The sequence below is a fragment of the Carassius auratus genome, unplaced genomic scaffold (genome assembly GCF_003368295.1).
Source record: "Carassius auratus strain Wakin unplaced genomic scaffold, ASM336829v1 scaf_tig00030649, whole genome shotgun sequence".
NCBI lineage: Eukaryota > Metazoa > Chordata > Actinopteri > Cypriniformes > Cyprinidae > Carassius > Carassius auratus.
Genome location: NW_020525870.1, coordinates 36,235 through 54,934, shown reverse-complemented (window position 1 = coordinate 54,934; position 18,700 = coordinate 36,235). Strand labels below are relative to the sequence as shown.

General features: G+C 39.7%; 2 protein-coding genes across 2 annotated transcripts; both read left to right on the top strand.

The window, feature by feature from the left end:
• The first annotated feature begins 1,013 nt into the window (after nt 1-1,013).
• LOC113080284 (protein-glutamine gamma-glutamyltransferase K-like) lies at nt 1,014-6,000 on the top strand. Its single transcript, XM_026252485.1, has 13 exons — nt 1,014-1,449; nt 1,584-1,775; nt 1,906-2,157; nt 2,272-2,390; nt 3,462-3,569; nt 3,695-3,872; nt 3,960-4,098; nt 4,189-4,381; nt 4,462-4,615; nt 4,757-5,041; nt 5,204-5,364; nt 5,456-5,592; nt 5,745-6,000. The coding sequence occupies exons 1-13, from the start codon at nt 1,014-1,016 to the stop codon at nt 5,890-5,892; spliced, it is 2,502 nt and encodes an 833-aa protein (XP_026108270.1). The 3' UTR covers nt 5,893-6,000.
• An 8,500-nt stretch (nt 6,001-14,500) lies between these two features.
• Nucleotides 14,501-18,368, top strand: LOC113080283 (protein-glutamine gamma-glutamyltransferase K-like; the record flags this gene model as incomplete). Its single annotated transcript, XM_026252484.1, has 13 exons — nt 14,501-14,696; nt 14,831-15,022; nt 15,153-15,404; nt 15,520-15,638; nt 15,840-15,947; nt 16,072-16,249; nt 16,337-16,475; nt 16,566-16,758; nt 16,839-16,992; nt 17,134-17,418; nt 17,581-17,741; nt 17,833-17,969; nt 18,214-18,368. Coding segments are annotated over 13 exons (2,262 nt in total), but the record flags the coding sequence as incomplete, so codon positions are not given.
• Between the last annotated feature and the right edge of the window lie 332 nt (nt 18,369-18,700).

Sequence of the window (18,700 nt, the reverse complement as noted above, 5' to 3'; positions counted from 1 at the left end):
ATGCCACATAGTGGTAAACATGGCCTTGTCCCAACTTTTTTGAGATGTGTTGATGCCATGAAATTTAAAATCAACTTATTAAATAATTTTTATTAAATTATTAAATACGATTGAACATTAATTTCACCAGCTGAAGAGGAGACTAAAGACAGAAACTCCCCAAAACAAGCAACAGTTGGAACTGGCTGCATTAAAGGTTGGGGAAAAGCATTTCAAAGCATAAGACCAAGAGTCTGGTGATGTCTGTGGATTGCAGACTCACTGCTCTGATTGCATGCAAGAGATCTGATCTTTTACATTGGCAATAAATTCAATATCTTGGTGTATCCAGCGTAGACAGTTTCACACTGATTTTATTGGGTTCTATTCTCTGGTATAGATGTTAGTCTAAAATGAAGGTTCATAACAACTCAACTAAGATGTTAACTTGTCCCATTAATTCTCTAAAAGAAACAATTAAATGAATATGACTCAAAATCCTTTAATGGCTTTCTTAAGAGGACAACTATTCACACTTCAGCTATGAGCTGTGGATGGGGTGGAGATGGAGATGTAGTATAAATATCCCGTCTGCTGTAGAGACAAACTACAGAACGAGCCACAAGCTGGTTAAAGCAGGACTTACTGTTCACTTTCTGCAGCAGTTTCCAGTTCAGTTTCTCTTGAACAGACAAGGACAACATCCACGTAAGTAATCATCTCAGACATTGTTTGAAACTTTATCAAATTATTAATTTCTATAAGAAAGCTGACATTTAGAATTCATAGTTTTGTGGATCAAAAGTTGGTTAAAAACTATTGTACTGGTATGAACTTTATATAGTTAAAATTTTTGGGAATAGCTCAATGTTTCATGTACGGATATGTTTTTTGCTGTCTAGTAATTACAGCTTAAAAATAAACTGGAGATCTGATTTCTAAGAACAAAGAGACCCAATTTATGAATTATTAACCATCTACTGACCAATTACAGATCACACTCATGACTCTCATTTCTTTCTTTTTTGCCCAGCATGCCTTTTGTATACAACCCATACAAAAACCTCTGCAGCGTTGGCCGTTTCCCAGCCATTAAACTGCAGGAGTACAACTGGAGGAAACCAGCATACTACACACCGGTTCACACCAACCCTCGCGTTAACCCATGCACTATCCCTTATCATTACTCATATGTTAACCCTTGCACTACCCCTTATGCCTACCCATATGTTAACCCTTGTGTTAACCCATGCACTACTCCATATGCTACTCCTTGCGCTACTTCATATGATTATCCTTGGGGTACTTCATATGATTATCCTTGGGGTACTTCATATGATTATCCTTGCGGTACTTCATACGCTAATCCTTACGGTTTTGTTGCTCAATGCCATGATTATGACACAAAGGAAGTCGTCGTCAAGAATTATGTGGATGACTGTACAAGCACGCAAGTCTGTGGAGCAGAGAGTAAGAGTCTTCACATTTTCTTTATCTTTGTCCTGCAGTGTATGATGGGAAATTTGTTATTCTTACTCATAATAACTCAATGAATTATTTGTTTGAAAACCAATTACCTGTGTTCTGCTTTTATGTTTTCTCAGATGCTGTCCTCTGGGTGAGTAAAGTCGACCTTCTCAAGTGCAGGACCGGACTGAATCGTCAGGAGCATCACACACATTGTTTCCTTGATGACCATCTCATCGTCCGCAGAGGACAGAGTTTCAACATGTGGGTTGATCTGTGCCGTCCTTTCAATCCCAGTTGTGACAAGCTTCACCTGGAGCTCAAACTAGGTTAGTTTCTAAAAGATCCAAGACAACAGAGAATAAACTGTATCTACATATGTAGAGGAGGAACATGTGAGGAGCTGAACCAGCATTTCTACCATCACTGGAATCTCTTGTTGTTTTGTATGTTTAACAGGTCATATCCCATCCATCCGGGACGGCACTTATGTGATCGTTCCAATTGTGGAAGAGTTCAAGAAAGACTGCTGGGGTGCAAAGATTGTGGAACGAGCCCAAAACCGAATCAAACTGTGTGTGAACTCTGTTCCGACTGCTTGTGTTGGACGATACCAGCTCAGTGTCGTGACACACTGTCCAGGAGGAAGATTCACTTTACCTTATGTTCCTGAAAATGACATTTACATGCTGTTCAACCCCTGGTGTAAAGGTACGTGATTGATTATACTTTAATATTACAACTGAAACCTAAATATGAAAATGTAATAGAGTGAGGAAAGAAAACAAATGCTTTTCCGTTTAAAGCAATTGTTCTCTTCATCAGATGACTGTGTGTACCTGAGTGATGAGGCGGAGAGAGCTGAGTATGTGCTGAATGACATGGGCAGAATCTACTACGGAACTAAGCAGCAGATTGGCTGCAAAACATGGAACTTTGGTCAAGTAAGAGCCAAACTTTCACTCATGTATTACAAAAGTGTCTACCATTAACTTGTGTGTATATCAGAGAGATGCTGTGAATCCACTGACTTCAGTGGGAGTTTGGAGTCACTGGAAAATGTTGGAAATGACAAAACTGTTCTTTTTCTAGTAAGTAATCTTAGTTATAAGTGTGCATGTGGGACCAAAAGAAAAAAGAAAAAATGCACTGTGTAAGTAAGTTCCGACTGCTCATTTGCGTACAGACATGTTTGACAGCTGTTATTGCGTTCCTGTAGCTCAATTGGTAGAGCATTTACTTATCAAACCCAAAGTTGGGGGTTTGATTCCCTGGGAACACATGATAGGTAAAAATTGATAGCCTGAATGAACTGCACTGTAAGCCGCTTTGGATAAAAGCATCTGCTAAATGCATACATTTAATTTAATTGCACCACAACCATTTTAGATCCACAAACCGTAACAACGTATAAAAAACTTACATCTCGGCAGCCCGCCAAAATAAAAGCTTGCTAAATTTAAGTTTGAAAATGGATGAAATTTCATATAAAAAAATATTAGCATTTTATTTTAGTTTACTATAAAATAATTGTATTTTTTATTTAATAGTCCTTGTTTCTGTTTTAAAATTATTATCACACTTTAGTTTTTTGTCTTATTTTAAAAAATGAAATAAGTTCAGTAATATTATTATTGCTTTTATTAGTTACATACATACATATATATATATATATATATATATATATATATATATATATATATATATATATATATATATATATATATATATATATATATATATATATATATATATATATATATATATATATAGGTTTTGTTAAATTGGTCACACTATGTGCATTGTGAGAACCAAACCAAATCTCCAGGTGCTCTTATGTGGATCAGACTGAATAACACTTAAGTGCACCCTTGCCTATAAGTAGCAAGGGTGCACATTAAAAATGCTGGAACCTATTGCTTGAACCGATCACATTTCTAATCCCATCTGAAACATAATTCTACAGAATTTTATGAACAATCTCTCATTTCTTTACTCTGCTGTCTGATTCTTAGTTTGAGAAGGGAATCTTGTCTGCGTGTATGTATGTGTTGGAGAAGAGCTGTACACCTTGCTCAGGGTGGGGAAGCCCCATTAACATTTCCAGAGTGGTTTCTGACATGGTGAGTCTTCATTTCCTTCTTATCAACACCCTGATTTCATTTGGAAAGCCTGACACAATAGTCAGATTTGTTCTTTTATTTAATTCAGTATTTCTATAATACTTTCAGTTGTCTTTCCTTAACAGGTTATTGCCAGCAAAGGCAGTGGTGTGCTGGTGGGTAACTGGTCACACTGCTATGGAGATGGAACTGCTCCTACATCCTGGTGCAGCAGCAGTGCCATCCTGAAACAGTTCTACAAATGTGGAGGAACGCCAGTCAAGTATGGACAGAGCTTGGCCTTTGCTGGAGTCACCAACACACGTAAGAGTTCCTGCAGACTGGACAAGAAGAAGTTTTGAGAAAGTGATTACAGATGTAATTATTTTGTTGTTCTTCTCTTTCTCGTAGTGTTGAGGTGTTTGGGTGTTCCTGCTCGTCCAGTTTCAAACTTCTGTTCTGCTCATGACACTGATGTTCATTTGTCAACTGATGTCTACTTGGATGAGAAATTTCAGCTGATCGATCACATGAACCGTGATCCAATCTGGTAAGCATTATTACCATTTATAATGTCACCAAGAGTTCCTCTGAATGTCCATGAAGTGTTTCTAGATCTTTCTTCTTCTCTTCCATGTAGGAACTACCATGTGTGGAATGAGGCCTGGATGACTCGGCCAGACCTGCCATCTGGTTTTGGAGGTTGGCAGGTGGTTGATTCCACTCCTCAACTGACCAGCCAGGGCTTCTTCCGCTGTGGTCCCACCTCTGTTGCTGCGATCCGCAGCGGGCAGGTCTTCCTGAAGCATGATGTGCCCTTCCTTTTCGCAGAAGTGCGTTATTTCCTTTAATTTACCATTGCATACAATTTACAGACAGCGATTATAACTTCTGATTCCTGTTGTGGCTCTAGGTGAACAATGATAAGGTTTACTGGCAGCGGAGATGTGACGGGACCTTTGGTGTTGTTCATATTGAGAAGGATGTAGTAGGTCACTGCATCAGTACCAAAGCTGTCGGCTCAGATCAACGTGTAGACATCACAAATTTCTACAAACACCCATATGGTAAAACCCACAAGCATTTCACTTAAAACATCTGCTTTAGCCCCTTAATACTTTGAACCATGGCTTCTAGAAATGATGAAGTTTGGTATCTCTCCTGGGATTCAACCATATGTGCATTTTACTCTTTCTTTTATTGATCAGGTTCTTCTGAGAAGAGCACTGCTTTGGAAACAGCTCTTCGTCATGGCTTGAGAAGATGCACATACCCACTGCCCTGTCCTGAGGATGTTGTCTGTGAAGTCAGCCTAAAAGAGGATGGACTATGTGTGGGCAAGGATGCCTTGCTTTACATCAATCTTAAAAACAAATGCAGCTCACCTCGTAGCGTCACCCTCTACAGCCAGGCTGCAGCCACGTACTACACCGGAGTCAGGAAGACCTTCCTGAAGAGAGACCAGACATGCATCGAGCTCAAGCCCTCTGAATGTAAGAAATCATAAAGAGTTCAAAGATAAAGCTGAATGTGAGAAGTGATAAAGAGTTGCAATACATGATACCACCCAGTTGGCATTATGCAGCTTATGGGTAAAGAGACTTGTAATGAAAGCATGAGTATTCATTCAGTATTTGTCATTTTTGCTATAATAGGCAGAGCTCTGGAATGGACCCTGAGTTATGACGAGTATAAGGAACACCTGGTGGATCACACCTCACTGATGCTCAACCTCTTTGGACACGTGGCTCAGACGAAGCAGGTTCTGGCCACCCAGTACAACTTCAGACTGCGCACACCAGATCTTGTTGTCGCTGTGAGTTTAAAGTTAGAGTTTAACTTTTGAATCTTTTGATTGGTTGGAATTATTTAGTGTTAAATTGTGTCTTGTATGTGCTTCTTCTCAGCCTGTAAGTGATGCGGTCTTGGGTCAAGAAGTGCCAGTCAAAATCACTTTCCAGAATCCACTGCCTCGTGTCCTGAAGAACTCAGTATTCCGCTTTGTGGGACTTGGACAGCAGCATGCAAGAGTTGTCAACTATGGGTAAAATTGATTTAATTATTTAAACCGTAAATTAATTTTGCATTATATTCAAACTGTTGCTAAACAGTGATCATTTAATCAAAAAAAAAAAAAAAAAGAAGAGTAAAATATAATTACACAGTATTATAAAATCATCTTTCTTTCTTTCACAGTGACATTGCAGGGAATGCCACAGTGTGCCTGACAGAGAAGTTTATTCCCACGTGTCACGGCCCACAGAAACTTCTGGTCTCACTGGACTCTCCTCAGCTCACTCAGGTTCATGGATTCTCCAACATTGCTGTCAAACAGCATTGTTAAACCAATCAAACAACCAAAACAGAAGAAACGTCATGGCTCCACTGAATAGAAAACGTTCACACTGAATTGATTTGCAGAGTTAGATAACAGCTGTTAGTTTCTCTTAACTTTCAGGTTGTAAACCTTAAACGTCTCACAATGCATTTAATCATGATGTAGGACAATTGCACTAATGCTTTATGCAAGACAATATTGTTTTTTCATCTTTTCAGATTTTTTAGTAGTCTTTCTGAAATTGCCATTTAGTTTGAAAGCTTATAAATGTAATTCTGAATAGTTATTACCCAGTTTTTCCTAATTTGAAAACGCAAGTAATTGTATCATGGTGTTGGTTACTCTGTCCTGTGTAGCTTCAGCTTCAAAATAAAAAATCCATCATACTAAACTGTGTCAGGTTGTGATATAAAGGGATCTATTAAAATGAGGCTTTATTCCTCTTGTCATTTAAAATTTGGTAGTACATTCTTGTCTTATACACTTTCCATAACATTGAATTGTATATAGACATTTATCCTAACTTTTGCTTGTTTCTAAAACCTCAAAACATTAATATAGACCAGTGGTCGCCAACCTAATGATCGCAATATCTATCACTGTCCCAGTTGCTGCCGGTGTCCTGACATTTTATCCTACCCTGTCAGATTTTCCTACCCGGGTTTACTGCGCACGCAGTAAGATTTACCGCTGAATACAGAACCAGCTTTACTGACAATTTATGCATTAAATATGTCATGTGATTTATTGTGCAGCCCTACAAAGAGGTACATTTTCCTGGGAGATCGGGTTTAATTAATTTTACCCACAGCTAACAATTCTGGCATGCTTCAGTCCCAGTCTCATTTTTCACCTTGTGAATGTTTGCAGAGGTGTGTGATAAAGCGTTTGCCTGAGCTGACATCTGTGGTGCTGATGCAGTGACCAACTGCATTTTTCTCGTGGACAACATCAGAATTCCCATCACATCTCTGCTGCCATGGAAACCTTTATTGTTCTCCTAGAATTGTTCATCTAGATTGTGTTTTACATGAGAGAGAAAGATCAAAATATTCATGATGGAATATTAAGAAATGTCTCAGGTTACGCATGTAACCATAGTCCCTCGAAGGAACCCATGCCGCCAGACTTTAAAATCTCTGCCTAGTGTGTGAACCTGCACCGCTAGGGCGAGAGAACAGAAGAGCCTGGAGTGGCTCCCATATCTAAGCCATTGAACTTGACAAAGGCTAAGGGGCGTGGATCAACCCGCAGCACTTTAGATGTCCTGCATGGAGACACCCGCTTGGAAGGCCTTTGAGGCTACCACACTCCTAGTGGAGTAAGCCTTGACCATCAAGGGCAAGGGGAGATCAGAGGACTCGAGGTTTTAGGACAGCATCCTTTATTAAGTATTGGTATTAGTAGGCTTTTGCCTCCATAGACTTCCGTAGAGGTAGCGAGCCTCTTAGTACTGCTATGTTTCTGGGCAGTAACTGATAGAATCGCTCACCGGAGACCGCTATGCTATGAAACAACGGCGGGGTTGTCAGACTGATCTCGTGACAGGCACCATTTTATGCGGAGTACACTGACAAAGACTATCCAGTGAGAAAAATGTTCTGCAGAACTGCTTTCCGCTAGAAGGCTTCGGCCTGGGAGTGCTACTCTGACTCTAGACTCAGCGGAGTACGAGAAGTGATGCCCCCAGAATGAGGAGGAGGAACATGATAGGTTTGGACTGCTCCGCCCAGCAGCCCTCAGAGGAAGAGAGGTAAACATGTGCTCTTCCCAATACATTTTTATCCCAAGAGCTCCTGTTAATCTAACTTCTCAAAGTGAGATAAATATGTCATTATATTCCTCAGAATTAAGTGCAATAAAACAACCAGATGAGTTGACATGTTCTGGTGTGATTCAATTCATATCAAAAACCAATTTTTTTTTTGCAACTTCTCACAGTCAGATCAATTTTTAATTTAATTCCTCAGAATGAAATGCAGCTAAACAACAAGATGAGTATACACAATCTGGCATGGTAAGATTCATATTAAATATATAAAATGATATATCTAACTTCTCATAGTCAAACGCCTAATTGCATTCCTCATTATTAAATAGAGTCAAACAACAAGAGGGGAGGGGGGGGGCAAGTTCTGGAGGGAGTTCAGCTTCCTGACAGCCTGGTGGATGTAGCTGTCCTTCAGTCTGCTGGTCCTGGCCTGGAGACTCCGCAGTCTCCTCCCTGATGATAGCAGGCTGAAGAAGCTGTGTGATGGGTGAGTGGGATCACCTGTGATGCAGAGGGCTTTGCAGGTGAAACGTGTTCTATAAATGTCCTGGAGGGAGGGGAGAAGGACACCAATGATCTTCTCAGCGGCTCTCACTATGCGTTGCAGAGTCTTCCGGCAGGACGCATTTGCAGGCGCCATACCAGACATTCATGCAGCTCGTCAGGATTCTCTCGATGGTGCCTCCGTAGAAGGTGTACATGATGGGGGCCGGGGCTCTGGCTCTCCTCAGTTTGCAGGGGAAGTAGAGACGCCGTTATGATTTTTTGGCCAGTGCTGCATTGTTTTCAGTCCAGGAGAGGTCCTCTGTGATGTGCACACCCAGGAACTTGGTGCTGCTCACTCTCTCCACAGTCGCACCGTTGATGGTCAGAGGAACGTGCTGAGTGTGTGCTCTTCTGAAGTCTACAACAATCTCCTTTGTCTTCTCCATGTTCAGAGAGAGATTGTTGTCACTGCACCACTTGGCCAGGCGGCTCACCTCAGTCATGTAGTTTGTCTCATCTTTGTTGCTAATGAGACATCTGCAAACTTAATAAAGAGGTTGGAGATGGTGTGCAGTAAGGGGTCAGCAGAGTGAAGAGGAGGGGGCTCAGCACACATCCTTGGGGGGGCCCCAGTGTTCAGTGTGATGGTGCTGGTTGTGTTGCTGCTGACCTGTACTGCCTGAGGTCTTCCAGTCAGAAAGTCCAACAGCCAGTTGCACAGTGAAGCGTTGAGCCCCAGCTGAATCAGTTTGTAAATGAGCTGTTGAGGAATGATTGTGTTGAATGCTGAACTGAAGTCTATTTTGACATATGAGTCCTTTTTGTCCAGATGTGTGAGTGCTGAGTAGAGGGTAGTGGAGATAGCATCATCGGTTGACTGGTTGGACCGATATGCAAACTGGAAGGGGTCCAGGGAGGGGGGGGGGCAGACTTGATGTGGTGCATGACTAGCCGTTCAAAGCACTTCATGAGGATGGGGGTAAGTGCAACAGGACGATAGTCATTAAAGCAGGATGGAGATGGCTTCTTAACTGGAATGATGGTGGTAGTTTTGAAACATGTGGGAACAACAGCCTGACTCAGTGAGATGTTGAAAATGTGAAGTGAAGTGAGTTTCTTTCAGTTCACGCCCAGGGATGTTGTGAGGACCCTAAGCTTTGCGTGCATTGATCCTGCTGAATGATCTACTCACGCTGTCTGAGGTCAGCGTCATCACCTGGTCGCCGGGAGGAGGTGGAGTCTTCTGTGCAGTGGTGCTGTTTTGTTGCTCAAAGCAAGCGCAGAAGGTGTTCAGCTCGTTCAGCAGAGAGATGTTGTTGTCACAGGTCCGTGGTGGGGGCTTGTAGTCCGTAATGGTCTGTATCCCCTGCCACAGGTACCTAGTGTCTCTGTTGTCGCTGAATTGATGAGCTATCCTCCTGGAGTGCTGTCTCTTAGCCTCTCTGAGGGGGCTTTTGTAAGCTCCTCTCTGTGTGGTGTAAACAAAGTCAAAAAAGTTATTACCTCATGTTGGAAAGTTAATGTGTTGGTGTATTTTTGGAAACACACTCTTTAGGTCAGCATGTTTGAAATCCCCAGCTATGATGAGAAAAGCATCGGGGTGTGCTGTCTGCTGCTCACTGATGTGCTGGTACAGTCCATTTAGTGTTGCTGATGATGTTGAACGGGGGAATGTACACCGAAATGAGCAGTATAGCAGTATATTCCCTCGGCAGATAGAACGGCAGAAACTTAATAATCATAAACAAACTAAGCAGTGTTTGCAGATCACAACAGTATCGCGGCACCACGCGTCATTGATGTAAACACAAAGCCCGCCGCCACGGGTTTTTCCTCTCACGACGAGAGCTCTGTCCACTCGATAGCACATCAGTTGGTCGAGCTGAATAGCGCAGTCTGGAACGCTGTTTCTGAGCCATGTTTCCGTGAACACAAAAACACAGCAGTCTCTTACAGTCCTCTGAGTTGAGCGTAGTAATTGAATGTAGCCGGTTTATTGTCCAACGAGCGTTACGTTAGCCAGTACGATGGTGGGGATAGATGGCTTGTGTGGGTTAGCCGTTAGCCTAGCCCGAATACCCCCGCGCTTACCCCTCTTCTGCTCGTGGCGCCTCCGCTGTGGGCGAGATGTAGTAGTGGGGGTCGGTGATGGTGAAGGCCTCCGTAGCAGACGAGATCCCGCAGCTGTTCCGTGTGTGCGTAGTTTAACTGTAAAAATGCGGTTCTGCTGACATCGAACAGAAACTCGCGGCTGTATTTACGCTTACAGACAGGTAGACCTACGACGAAGTACAAAAACACTGCGACTCACAAGACAAAAAACACAAAAACACCGTTCTGTCGGGACAGAGAGAAGCGGCTGCGTGTGGACGCGCCGCCATCTTGGAAAAGGATAAATCTCCTCAGAGATAAATAGCTGCAGCAGTGAGTTCACACAAGAAACCACACCGCGGGCTTCCGAGCCTCGAAAAAAGCTTTAAGCATTAAGATGTCTATACATTTTTTTTTTGGTGGGAATTTTTAAATTCTAAAATGCAAAGACTTGAGTGATTTATTGCAACAATGTAAAACATAATGTTTGCAACAAATAGTACTTCACCAGACTGAATTACAGTTCATGTGATCAATCAGCTGACATTTCTCACCCAAATAAAGAAACTAATTTATTTATTTATTTACTTAGCTCTTACTTACTTAAAATGTTAAAATGTAAAACCAAGTATTTATGCAATATTGTCACACAAAAATTAATACAGGCAAAGCAGGACGTTGTTTTGTCACTGGCGTTGTTTTGTGTAATATACACAACATTTATACATTTTGTATAATTTCATGTAAAATTACATTTGTAAAGGATGTGAAATAAAATGAACTTGAATAATATAATGAATTCAAATAATATAATGAACACTTTTATGTCTGTCTGTAAATGCATGCAGCTATTTAGAGATTATGTTCTTGAAAGAATTAAACTGTGTGCAAATAAATATTCATAAAAACAAGTGTAGTAAATAAAATAATAATAATAATTGACACGATAACCAATATGTTTATAACATATCATGGTTGACTAATGTCAATGTAATGTTCACAGAGAAGCATCCAGAGCAACACAACACTTCCTAATACTCTAGGTCAGTGGTTCGCAATATTTTTCAACTCGCCGGCCCACACAACCAAACACATATGTTTGCGCGGCCCATTGCAAAAAAATTAACTGACCCCGCTATTGTTGGGTTAATAACTTAGTACTCAGAAGCTAGATTGTTAATTGTATTTATTGAATGAACTAGGGCTGTGCGATATGGCCAAAAAAAATGAAACCTATCGTGATTTCTTTGATCAATTTAGCGATTTCGATTTTAATCACAATTTTGACACACACAGATATGCTTTACAGTCATAAATGCATTCAGGATTAATTTTAATGATTTAAAAAATAAAACCAATTAGAGCTTTTTCAAAAAGTTGTAACATCTCTAGAACAGTCAAAATAATCACCTAAATCAAAATAATCAAAACAATCACTATTATACAGGTTCAAATGTAGTCCTTCACCGTTTGCAGTGCATATACAGAATATTTTTTTTATTTAATTATATATATGAAATTATGTTATTATGTTATCACTTAGACATTTTTACAAATATTAACAATATTATTATTTATTTTAATAATAATTGGCGGTCTATGCAAAACCATCGCCCATAGGCCCATAGGTTGAAAACCACTGCTCTAGACAGAACTTATGGCAAAGAGAAGGTTTTAAAAAAATACACACACCAAACACAGCAGATAAACACTGAAAATAAATAAAAGATTTGGCATTCAGAAGTAATTATGTATACTGCACTAAAGAAGCCTGAAATTGAAAGTGTTTCAGAATGACAACAGATCATGACATGAAAAGTCATGACCATTAACACTTCATGTGTGGTTCCTATGGTCTTTGATATTTCTGTATTGATGGACTTGGTCTGCAGCATGTCAGATTAATTATGGGTAAGAATGACTAGAACATTATAATAGTGGTCTGTAATACATAATATAAATTATAAAATGCCTTACAGTAGACAGCCGTATCAGAGCAACCCTGTTCTTGAGAGTTTTGCATCTCCAAAATTTTGGTTTCCATCCAACATCTTCATCAACTGTGTCACACCATCACATATTGCACTGATTTCACTGACTTAACTAAATTATTATGGTGTGATAAACACAACGTCATTTTAAGTAAATCCATTCTGATGGATTGATTTCGATTTGGATTAAAGGATGGAATGATGGAATGATATATGGATGGATGAATAAATGGACAGAATGATGGATGGATGGATGGATGGATGGATGGATGGATGGACAGTCAGACTAAATGAATACTGAATGAATGAATATTGTGCTTTTCATTGTTTTCTGTCAAGTTTGAACAGAATTACTAGACACACTGTAGTTATATCAATTTGCTAAAGCCTTCACAGAGTCATTATTCTTTTAATAATGTGCTGAACAATTGATTTATGGATGTATTTGGGTCATTTTAATTTAATTGGTCAAATTAAAGGCTTTTTTTTTTTACTTATTTTCTCATACGCCTTCTGGGTGGAGGATAAGGTTCAGTTTGGGGATAGTGAACAATTATATCGTCTCAGAAAAAAAAAAATCATGAAATACTTGAAAATGCCTTTTATAACATAGTTGATAAATCCAAAGGTGCATACTGATTTGAAGTTATGAAATGAGATTCCTTACTTCCACTTGCTCTTGTCAGACACATCTTCCAACATCACTGCATGGGGACGCTGTTTTATTCACAGGGCCTGAAGCAGCATTTTATATTCTGTCAGGGAAATGGAAAAATGTAATTAAAGAATAAAACATGAAAATTAAACAGGTCATTGTTTTAAATAAATTCTCTAGCATGAGAATTCTCATACTCATTTTCTCTTCTTTCCAATTTTACGAGTCATTGTATTTAATAACTGACTAACAGTCATATATCAAAGAGTCATCCTTGTTCTGACAATCATGAGAATAAATGTAGAATTAACAGTAATGGACTCCTATCAATACTGCAATTTAATTTAATTTAATAATGCATTATTACTGTATGTATAAGAGCAAATTTTCCCTTAAAATCTATTATCTATGTTGAACAGAGATTAATTCCTTCAAATATATGTAAAAATATTTTTTTTTTTCTGCTTTGCATGAAATAAATAAATCATTGTGCTGCTCACTCATCTCTTAATATAAAAAGATTAACAAACAGGGTCATTAAGAAATATATAGACATACTTAGCTTATAGAATGTTACTGATTTCTCAATCTCTGAGAGAATGTTAATGTATACAGCAACAATTCAACATACACATTAAGGAATTTTTTTTTTTTTTTTTACACTGCCTATGCTGGATACACCAATATATTGACAACAGAAATAAAACTTATATATTCATATACACAAGTTTTATTTCTGTTGTCAATATCATGGTGTATCCAGCATAGGCAGTGTAACGCTGATTTTAATAAGTTCAATTCTCTGGAATAGATGTTAGTCTAAAATGAAAGTTCATAACAACTCAACTCAAAATCCTTTAATGGCTTTCTTAAGAGGACAACTATTCACACTTCAGCTATGAGCTGTGGATGGGGTGGAGATGGAGATGTAGTATAAATATCCCGTCTGCTGTAGAGACAAACTACAGAACGAGCCACAAGCTGGTTAAAGCAGGACTTACTGTTCACTTTCTGCAGCAGTTTTCAGTTCAGTTTCTCTTGAACAGACAAGGACAACATCCATGTAAGTAATCATCTCAGACATTGTTTGAAACTTTATTAAATTATTCATTTCTATTAGAAAGCTGACATCTAGATTTCATAGGCTGTTTTGTGGATCGAGAGTTGGTTAAAAACTATTATACTGGTATGAACTTTATATAGTCAAAATTTTTGGGAATAGCTCAATGTTTCATGTAAGGATATGTTTTTGCTGTCTAGCAATTGCAGCTTAAAAAGAAACTGGAGATCTGATTTCTAAGAACAAAGAGACCTAATTTATGAATTATTAACTATCTACTGACCAATTACAGATCACACTCATGACTCTCATTCCTTTCTTTTTTGCCCAGCATGCCTTTTGTATACAACCCATACAAAAACCTCTGCAGCGTTGGCCGTTTCCCAGCCATTAAACTGCAGGAGTACAACTGGAGGAAACCAGCATACTACACACCGGTTCACACCAACCCTCGCGTTAACCCATGCACTATCCCTTATCATTACCCATATGTTAACCCTTGCACTGACCCATGCACTACCCCTTATGCCTACCCATATGTTAACCCTTGTGTTAACCCATGCACTACTCCATATGCTACTTCTTGCGCTACTTCATATGATTATCCTTGGGGTACTTCATATGATTATCCTTGCGGTACTTCATACGCTAATCCTTACGGTTTTGTTGCTCAATGCCATGATTATGACACAAAGGAAGTCGTCGTCAAGAATTATGTGGATGACTGTACAAGCACGCAAGTCTGTGGAGCAGAGAGTAAGAGTCTTCACATTTTCTTTATCTTTGTCCTGCAGTGTATGATGGGAAATGTGTTATTCTTACTCATTATAAATTAATGAATTAATTGCTTGAAAACCAATTACCTGTGTTCTGCTTTTATGTTTTCTCAGATGCTGTCCTCCGGGTGAGTAAAGTCGACCTTCTCAAGTGCAGGACCGGACTGAATCGTCAGGAGCATCACACACATTGTTTCCTTGATGACCATCTCATCGTCCGCAGAGGACAGAGTTTCAACATGTGGGTTGATCTGTGCCGTCCTTTCAATCCCAGTTGTGACAAGCTTCACCTGGAGCTCAAACTAGGTTAGTTTCTAAATGATCCAAGACAACAGAGAATATACTGTATCTACATATGTAGAGGAGGAACATGTGAGGAGCTGAACCAGCATTTCTACCATCACTGGAATCTCGTGTTGTTTTGTATGTTTAACAGGTCATATCCCATCCATCCGGGACGGCACTTATGTGATCGTTCCAATTGTGGAAGAATTCAAGAAAGACTGCTGGGGGGCAAAGATTGTGGAACGAGCCCAAAACCGAATCAAACTGTGTGTGCACTCTGTTCCGACTGCTTGTGTTGGACGATACCAGCTCAGTGTCGTGACACACTGTCCAGGAGGAAGATTCACTTTACCTTATGTTCCTGAAAATGACATTTACATGCTGTTCAACCCCTGGTGTAAAGGTACGTGTTTGATTATACTTTAATATTACAACTGAAACCTAAATATGAAAATGTAATAAAATGAGGAAAGAAAACAAATGCTTTTCCAATTAAAGTACATTGTTCTCTTCATCAGATGACTGTGTGTACCTGAGTGATGAGGCGGAGAGAGCTGAGTATGTGCTGAATGACATGGGCAGAATCTACTACGGAACTAAGCAGCAGATTGGCTGCAAAACATGGAACTTTGGTCAAGTAAGAGCCAACATTTCATTAATATATTACAAAAGTTCAAAGATATCTTAATGTTCATGATATGTTAGAGACTAAGGCGCCACTATGGTTTCTAGTTTTTTCCTGACCTTCCCATACTTGAGATATAAAAGTGCACAATATAGCATGAAGGGGTTGCTTCACAATATCTAATTTTCTTCCTCTGTGATCTGTGATTCTTAGTTTGAGAAGGGAATCTTGTCTGCGTGTATGTATGTGTTGGAGAAGAGCTGTACACCTTGCTCAGGGTGGGGAAGCCCCATTAACATTTCCAGAGTGGTTTCTGACATGGTGAGTCTTCATTTCCTTCTTATCAACACCTGATTTCATTTGGAAAGCCTGACACAATAGTCAGATTTGTTCTTTTATTTAATTCAGTATTTCTATAATACTTAAAGTTGTCTCTCCTTATCAGGTTATTGCCAGCAAAGGCAGTGGTGTGCTGGTGGGTAACTGGTCACACTGCTATGGAGATGGAACTGCTCCTACATCCTGGTGCAGCAGCAGTGCCATCCTGAAACAGTTCTACAAATGTGGAGGAACGCCAGTCAAGTATGGACAGAGCTTGGCCTTTGCTGGAGTCACCAACACACGTAAGAGTTCCTGCAGACTGGACAAGAAGAAGTTTTAAGAAAATGATTACAGATGTAATTATTTTGTTGTTCTTCTCTTTCTCGTAGTGTTGAGGTGTTTGGGTGTTCCTGCTCGTCCAGTTTCAAACTTCTGTTCTGCTCATGACACTGATGTTCATTTGTCAACTGATGTCTACTTGGATGAGAAATTTCAGCTGATCGATCACATGAACCGTGATCCAATCTGGTAAGTATCATTACCATTTATAATGTCACCAAGAGTTCCTCTGAATGTCCATGAAGTGTTTCTAGATCTTTCTTCTTCTCTTCCATGTAGGAACTACCATGTGTGGAATGAGGCCTGGATGACTCGGCCAGACCTGCCATCTGGTTTTGGAGGTTGGCAGGTGGTTGATTCCACTCCTCAACTGACCAGCCAGGGCTTCTTCCGCTGCGGTCCCACCTCTGTTGCTGCTATCCGCAGCGGGCAGGTCTTCCTGAAGCATGATGTGCCCTTCCTTTTCGCAGAAGTGCGTTATTTCCCTTAATTTACCATTGCATACAATTTACACATAGCGATTATAACTTCTGATTCCTGTTGTGTCTCTAGGTGAACAATGATAAGGTTTACTGGCAGCGGAGATGTGACGGGACCTTTGGTGTTGTTCATATTGAGAAGGATGTAGTAGGTCACTGCATCAGTACCAAAGCTGTCGGCTCAGATCAACGTGTAGACATCACAAATTTCTACAAACACCCATATGGTAAAACCCACAAGCATTTCACTTAAAACATCTGCTTTAGCCCCTTAATACTTTGAACCATGGCTTCTAGAAATGATGAAGTTTGGTATCTCTCCTGGGATTCAATCATATGTGCATTTTACTTTGTCTTTTATTGATCAGGTTCTTCTGAGAAGAGCACTGCTTTGGAAACAGCTCTTCGTCATGGCTTGAGAAGATGCACATACCCACTGCCCTGTCCTGAGGATGTTGTCTGTGAAGTCAGCCTGAAAGAGGATGGACTATGTGTGGGCAAGGATGCCTTGCTTTACATCAATCTTAAAAACAAATGCAGCTCACCTCGTAGCGTCACCCTCTACAGCCAGGCTGCAGCCACGTACTACACCGGAGTCAGGAAGACCTTCCTGAAGAGAGACCAGACATGCATCGAGCTCAAGCCCTCTGAATGTAAGAAACCATAAAGAGTTAAAAGATAAAGCTGAATGTGAGAAGTGATAAAGAGTTGCAATACATGATACCACCCAGTTGGCATTATGCAGCTTGTGGGTAAAGAGACTTGTAATGAAAGCATGAGTATTCATTCAGTGTTTGTCATTTTTGCTATAATAGGCAGAGCTCTGGAATGGACCCTGAGTTATGACGAGTATAAGGAACACCTGGTGGATCACACCTCACTGATGCTCAACCTCTTTGGACACGTGGCTCAGACGAAGCAGGTTCTGGCCACCCAGTACAACTTCAGACTGCGCACACCAGATCTTGTTGTCGCTGTGAGTTTAAAGTTAGAGTTTAACTGTTTAATCTTTTGATTGGTTGGAATTATTTAGTGTTAAATTGTGTCTTGTATGTGGTTCTTCTCAGCCTGTAAGTGATGCTGTCTTGGGTCAAGAAGTGCCAGTCAAAATCACTTTCCAGAATCCACTGCCTCGTGTCCTGAACAACTCTGTATTCCGCTTTGTGGGACTTGGACAGCAGCATGCAAGAGTTGTCAACTATGGGTAAAATTAATTTATAGCTCAATAAAATAACGAATAATTTTTGCATCATTCGATTTAATTTTTAATTAATTATATAAATTATGATTGCTGAAAATAATGGCAAACTCTATATCTGTTGCTAAACATTTAGTCTAATTATTTATTAAAATAAAAAAAACTATTTACAATATACATAGTATTATAAAAACATCTTCTTTCTTTCTTTCTTTCTTTCTTCTTTCTTTCTTTCTTTCTTTCTTCACAGTGACATTGCAGGGAATGCCACAGTGTGCCTGACAGAGAAGTTTATTCCCACGTGTCACGGCCCACAGAAACTTCTGGTCTCACTGGACTCTCCTCAGCTCACTCAGGTTCATGGATTCTCCAACATTGCTGTCAAACAGCATTGTTAAACCAATCAAACAACTAAAACAGAAGAAACGTCATGGCTCCACTGAATAGAAAACGTTCACACTGAATTGATTTGCAGAGTTAGATAACAGCTGTTAGTTTCTCTTAACTTTCAGGTTGTAAACCTTAAACTTCTCACAATTAATTTAATCATGAAGTAGGACAATTGGACTACTGCTTTATGCAAGACAATATTGTTTTTTCATCTTTTCAGATTTTTTAGTAGTCTTTCTGAAATTGCCATTTAGTTTGAAAGCTTATAAATGTAATTCTAAATAGTTATTAAGTTTTTCCTCATTTGAAAACTCGAGTAATGTTATCATGGTGTTGGTTACTCTGTC

What these genes read in the sequence shown, in the direction of transcription:
- LOC113080284 (XM_026252485.1), top strand. Translation starts at nt 1,014, where the DNA reads ATGCCTTTTGTATACAACCCATACAAAAACCTCTGCAGCGTTGGCCGT. An exon ending in GTTCAACCCCTGGTGTAAAG is followed by an intron (nt 2,158 to 2,271) that starts GTACGTGATTGA and finishes TCTCTTCATCAG; the next exon opens with ATGACTGTGTGTACCTGAGT. An exon ending in TTTCTACAAACACCCATATG is followed by an intron (nt 4,616 to 4,756) that starts GTAAAACCCACA and finishes TTTATTGATCAG; the next exon opens with GTTCTTCTGAGAAGAGCACT.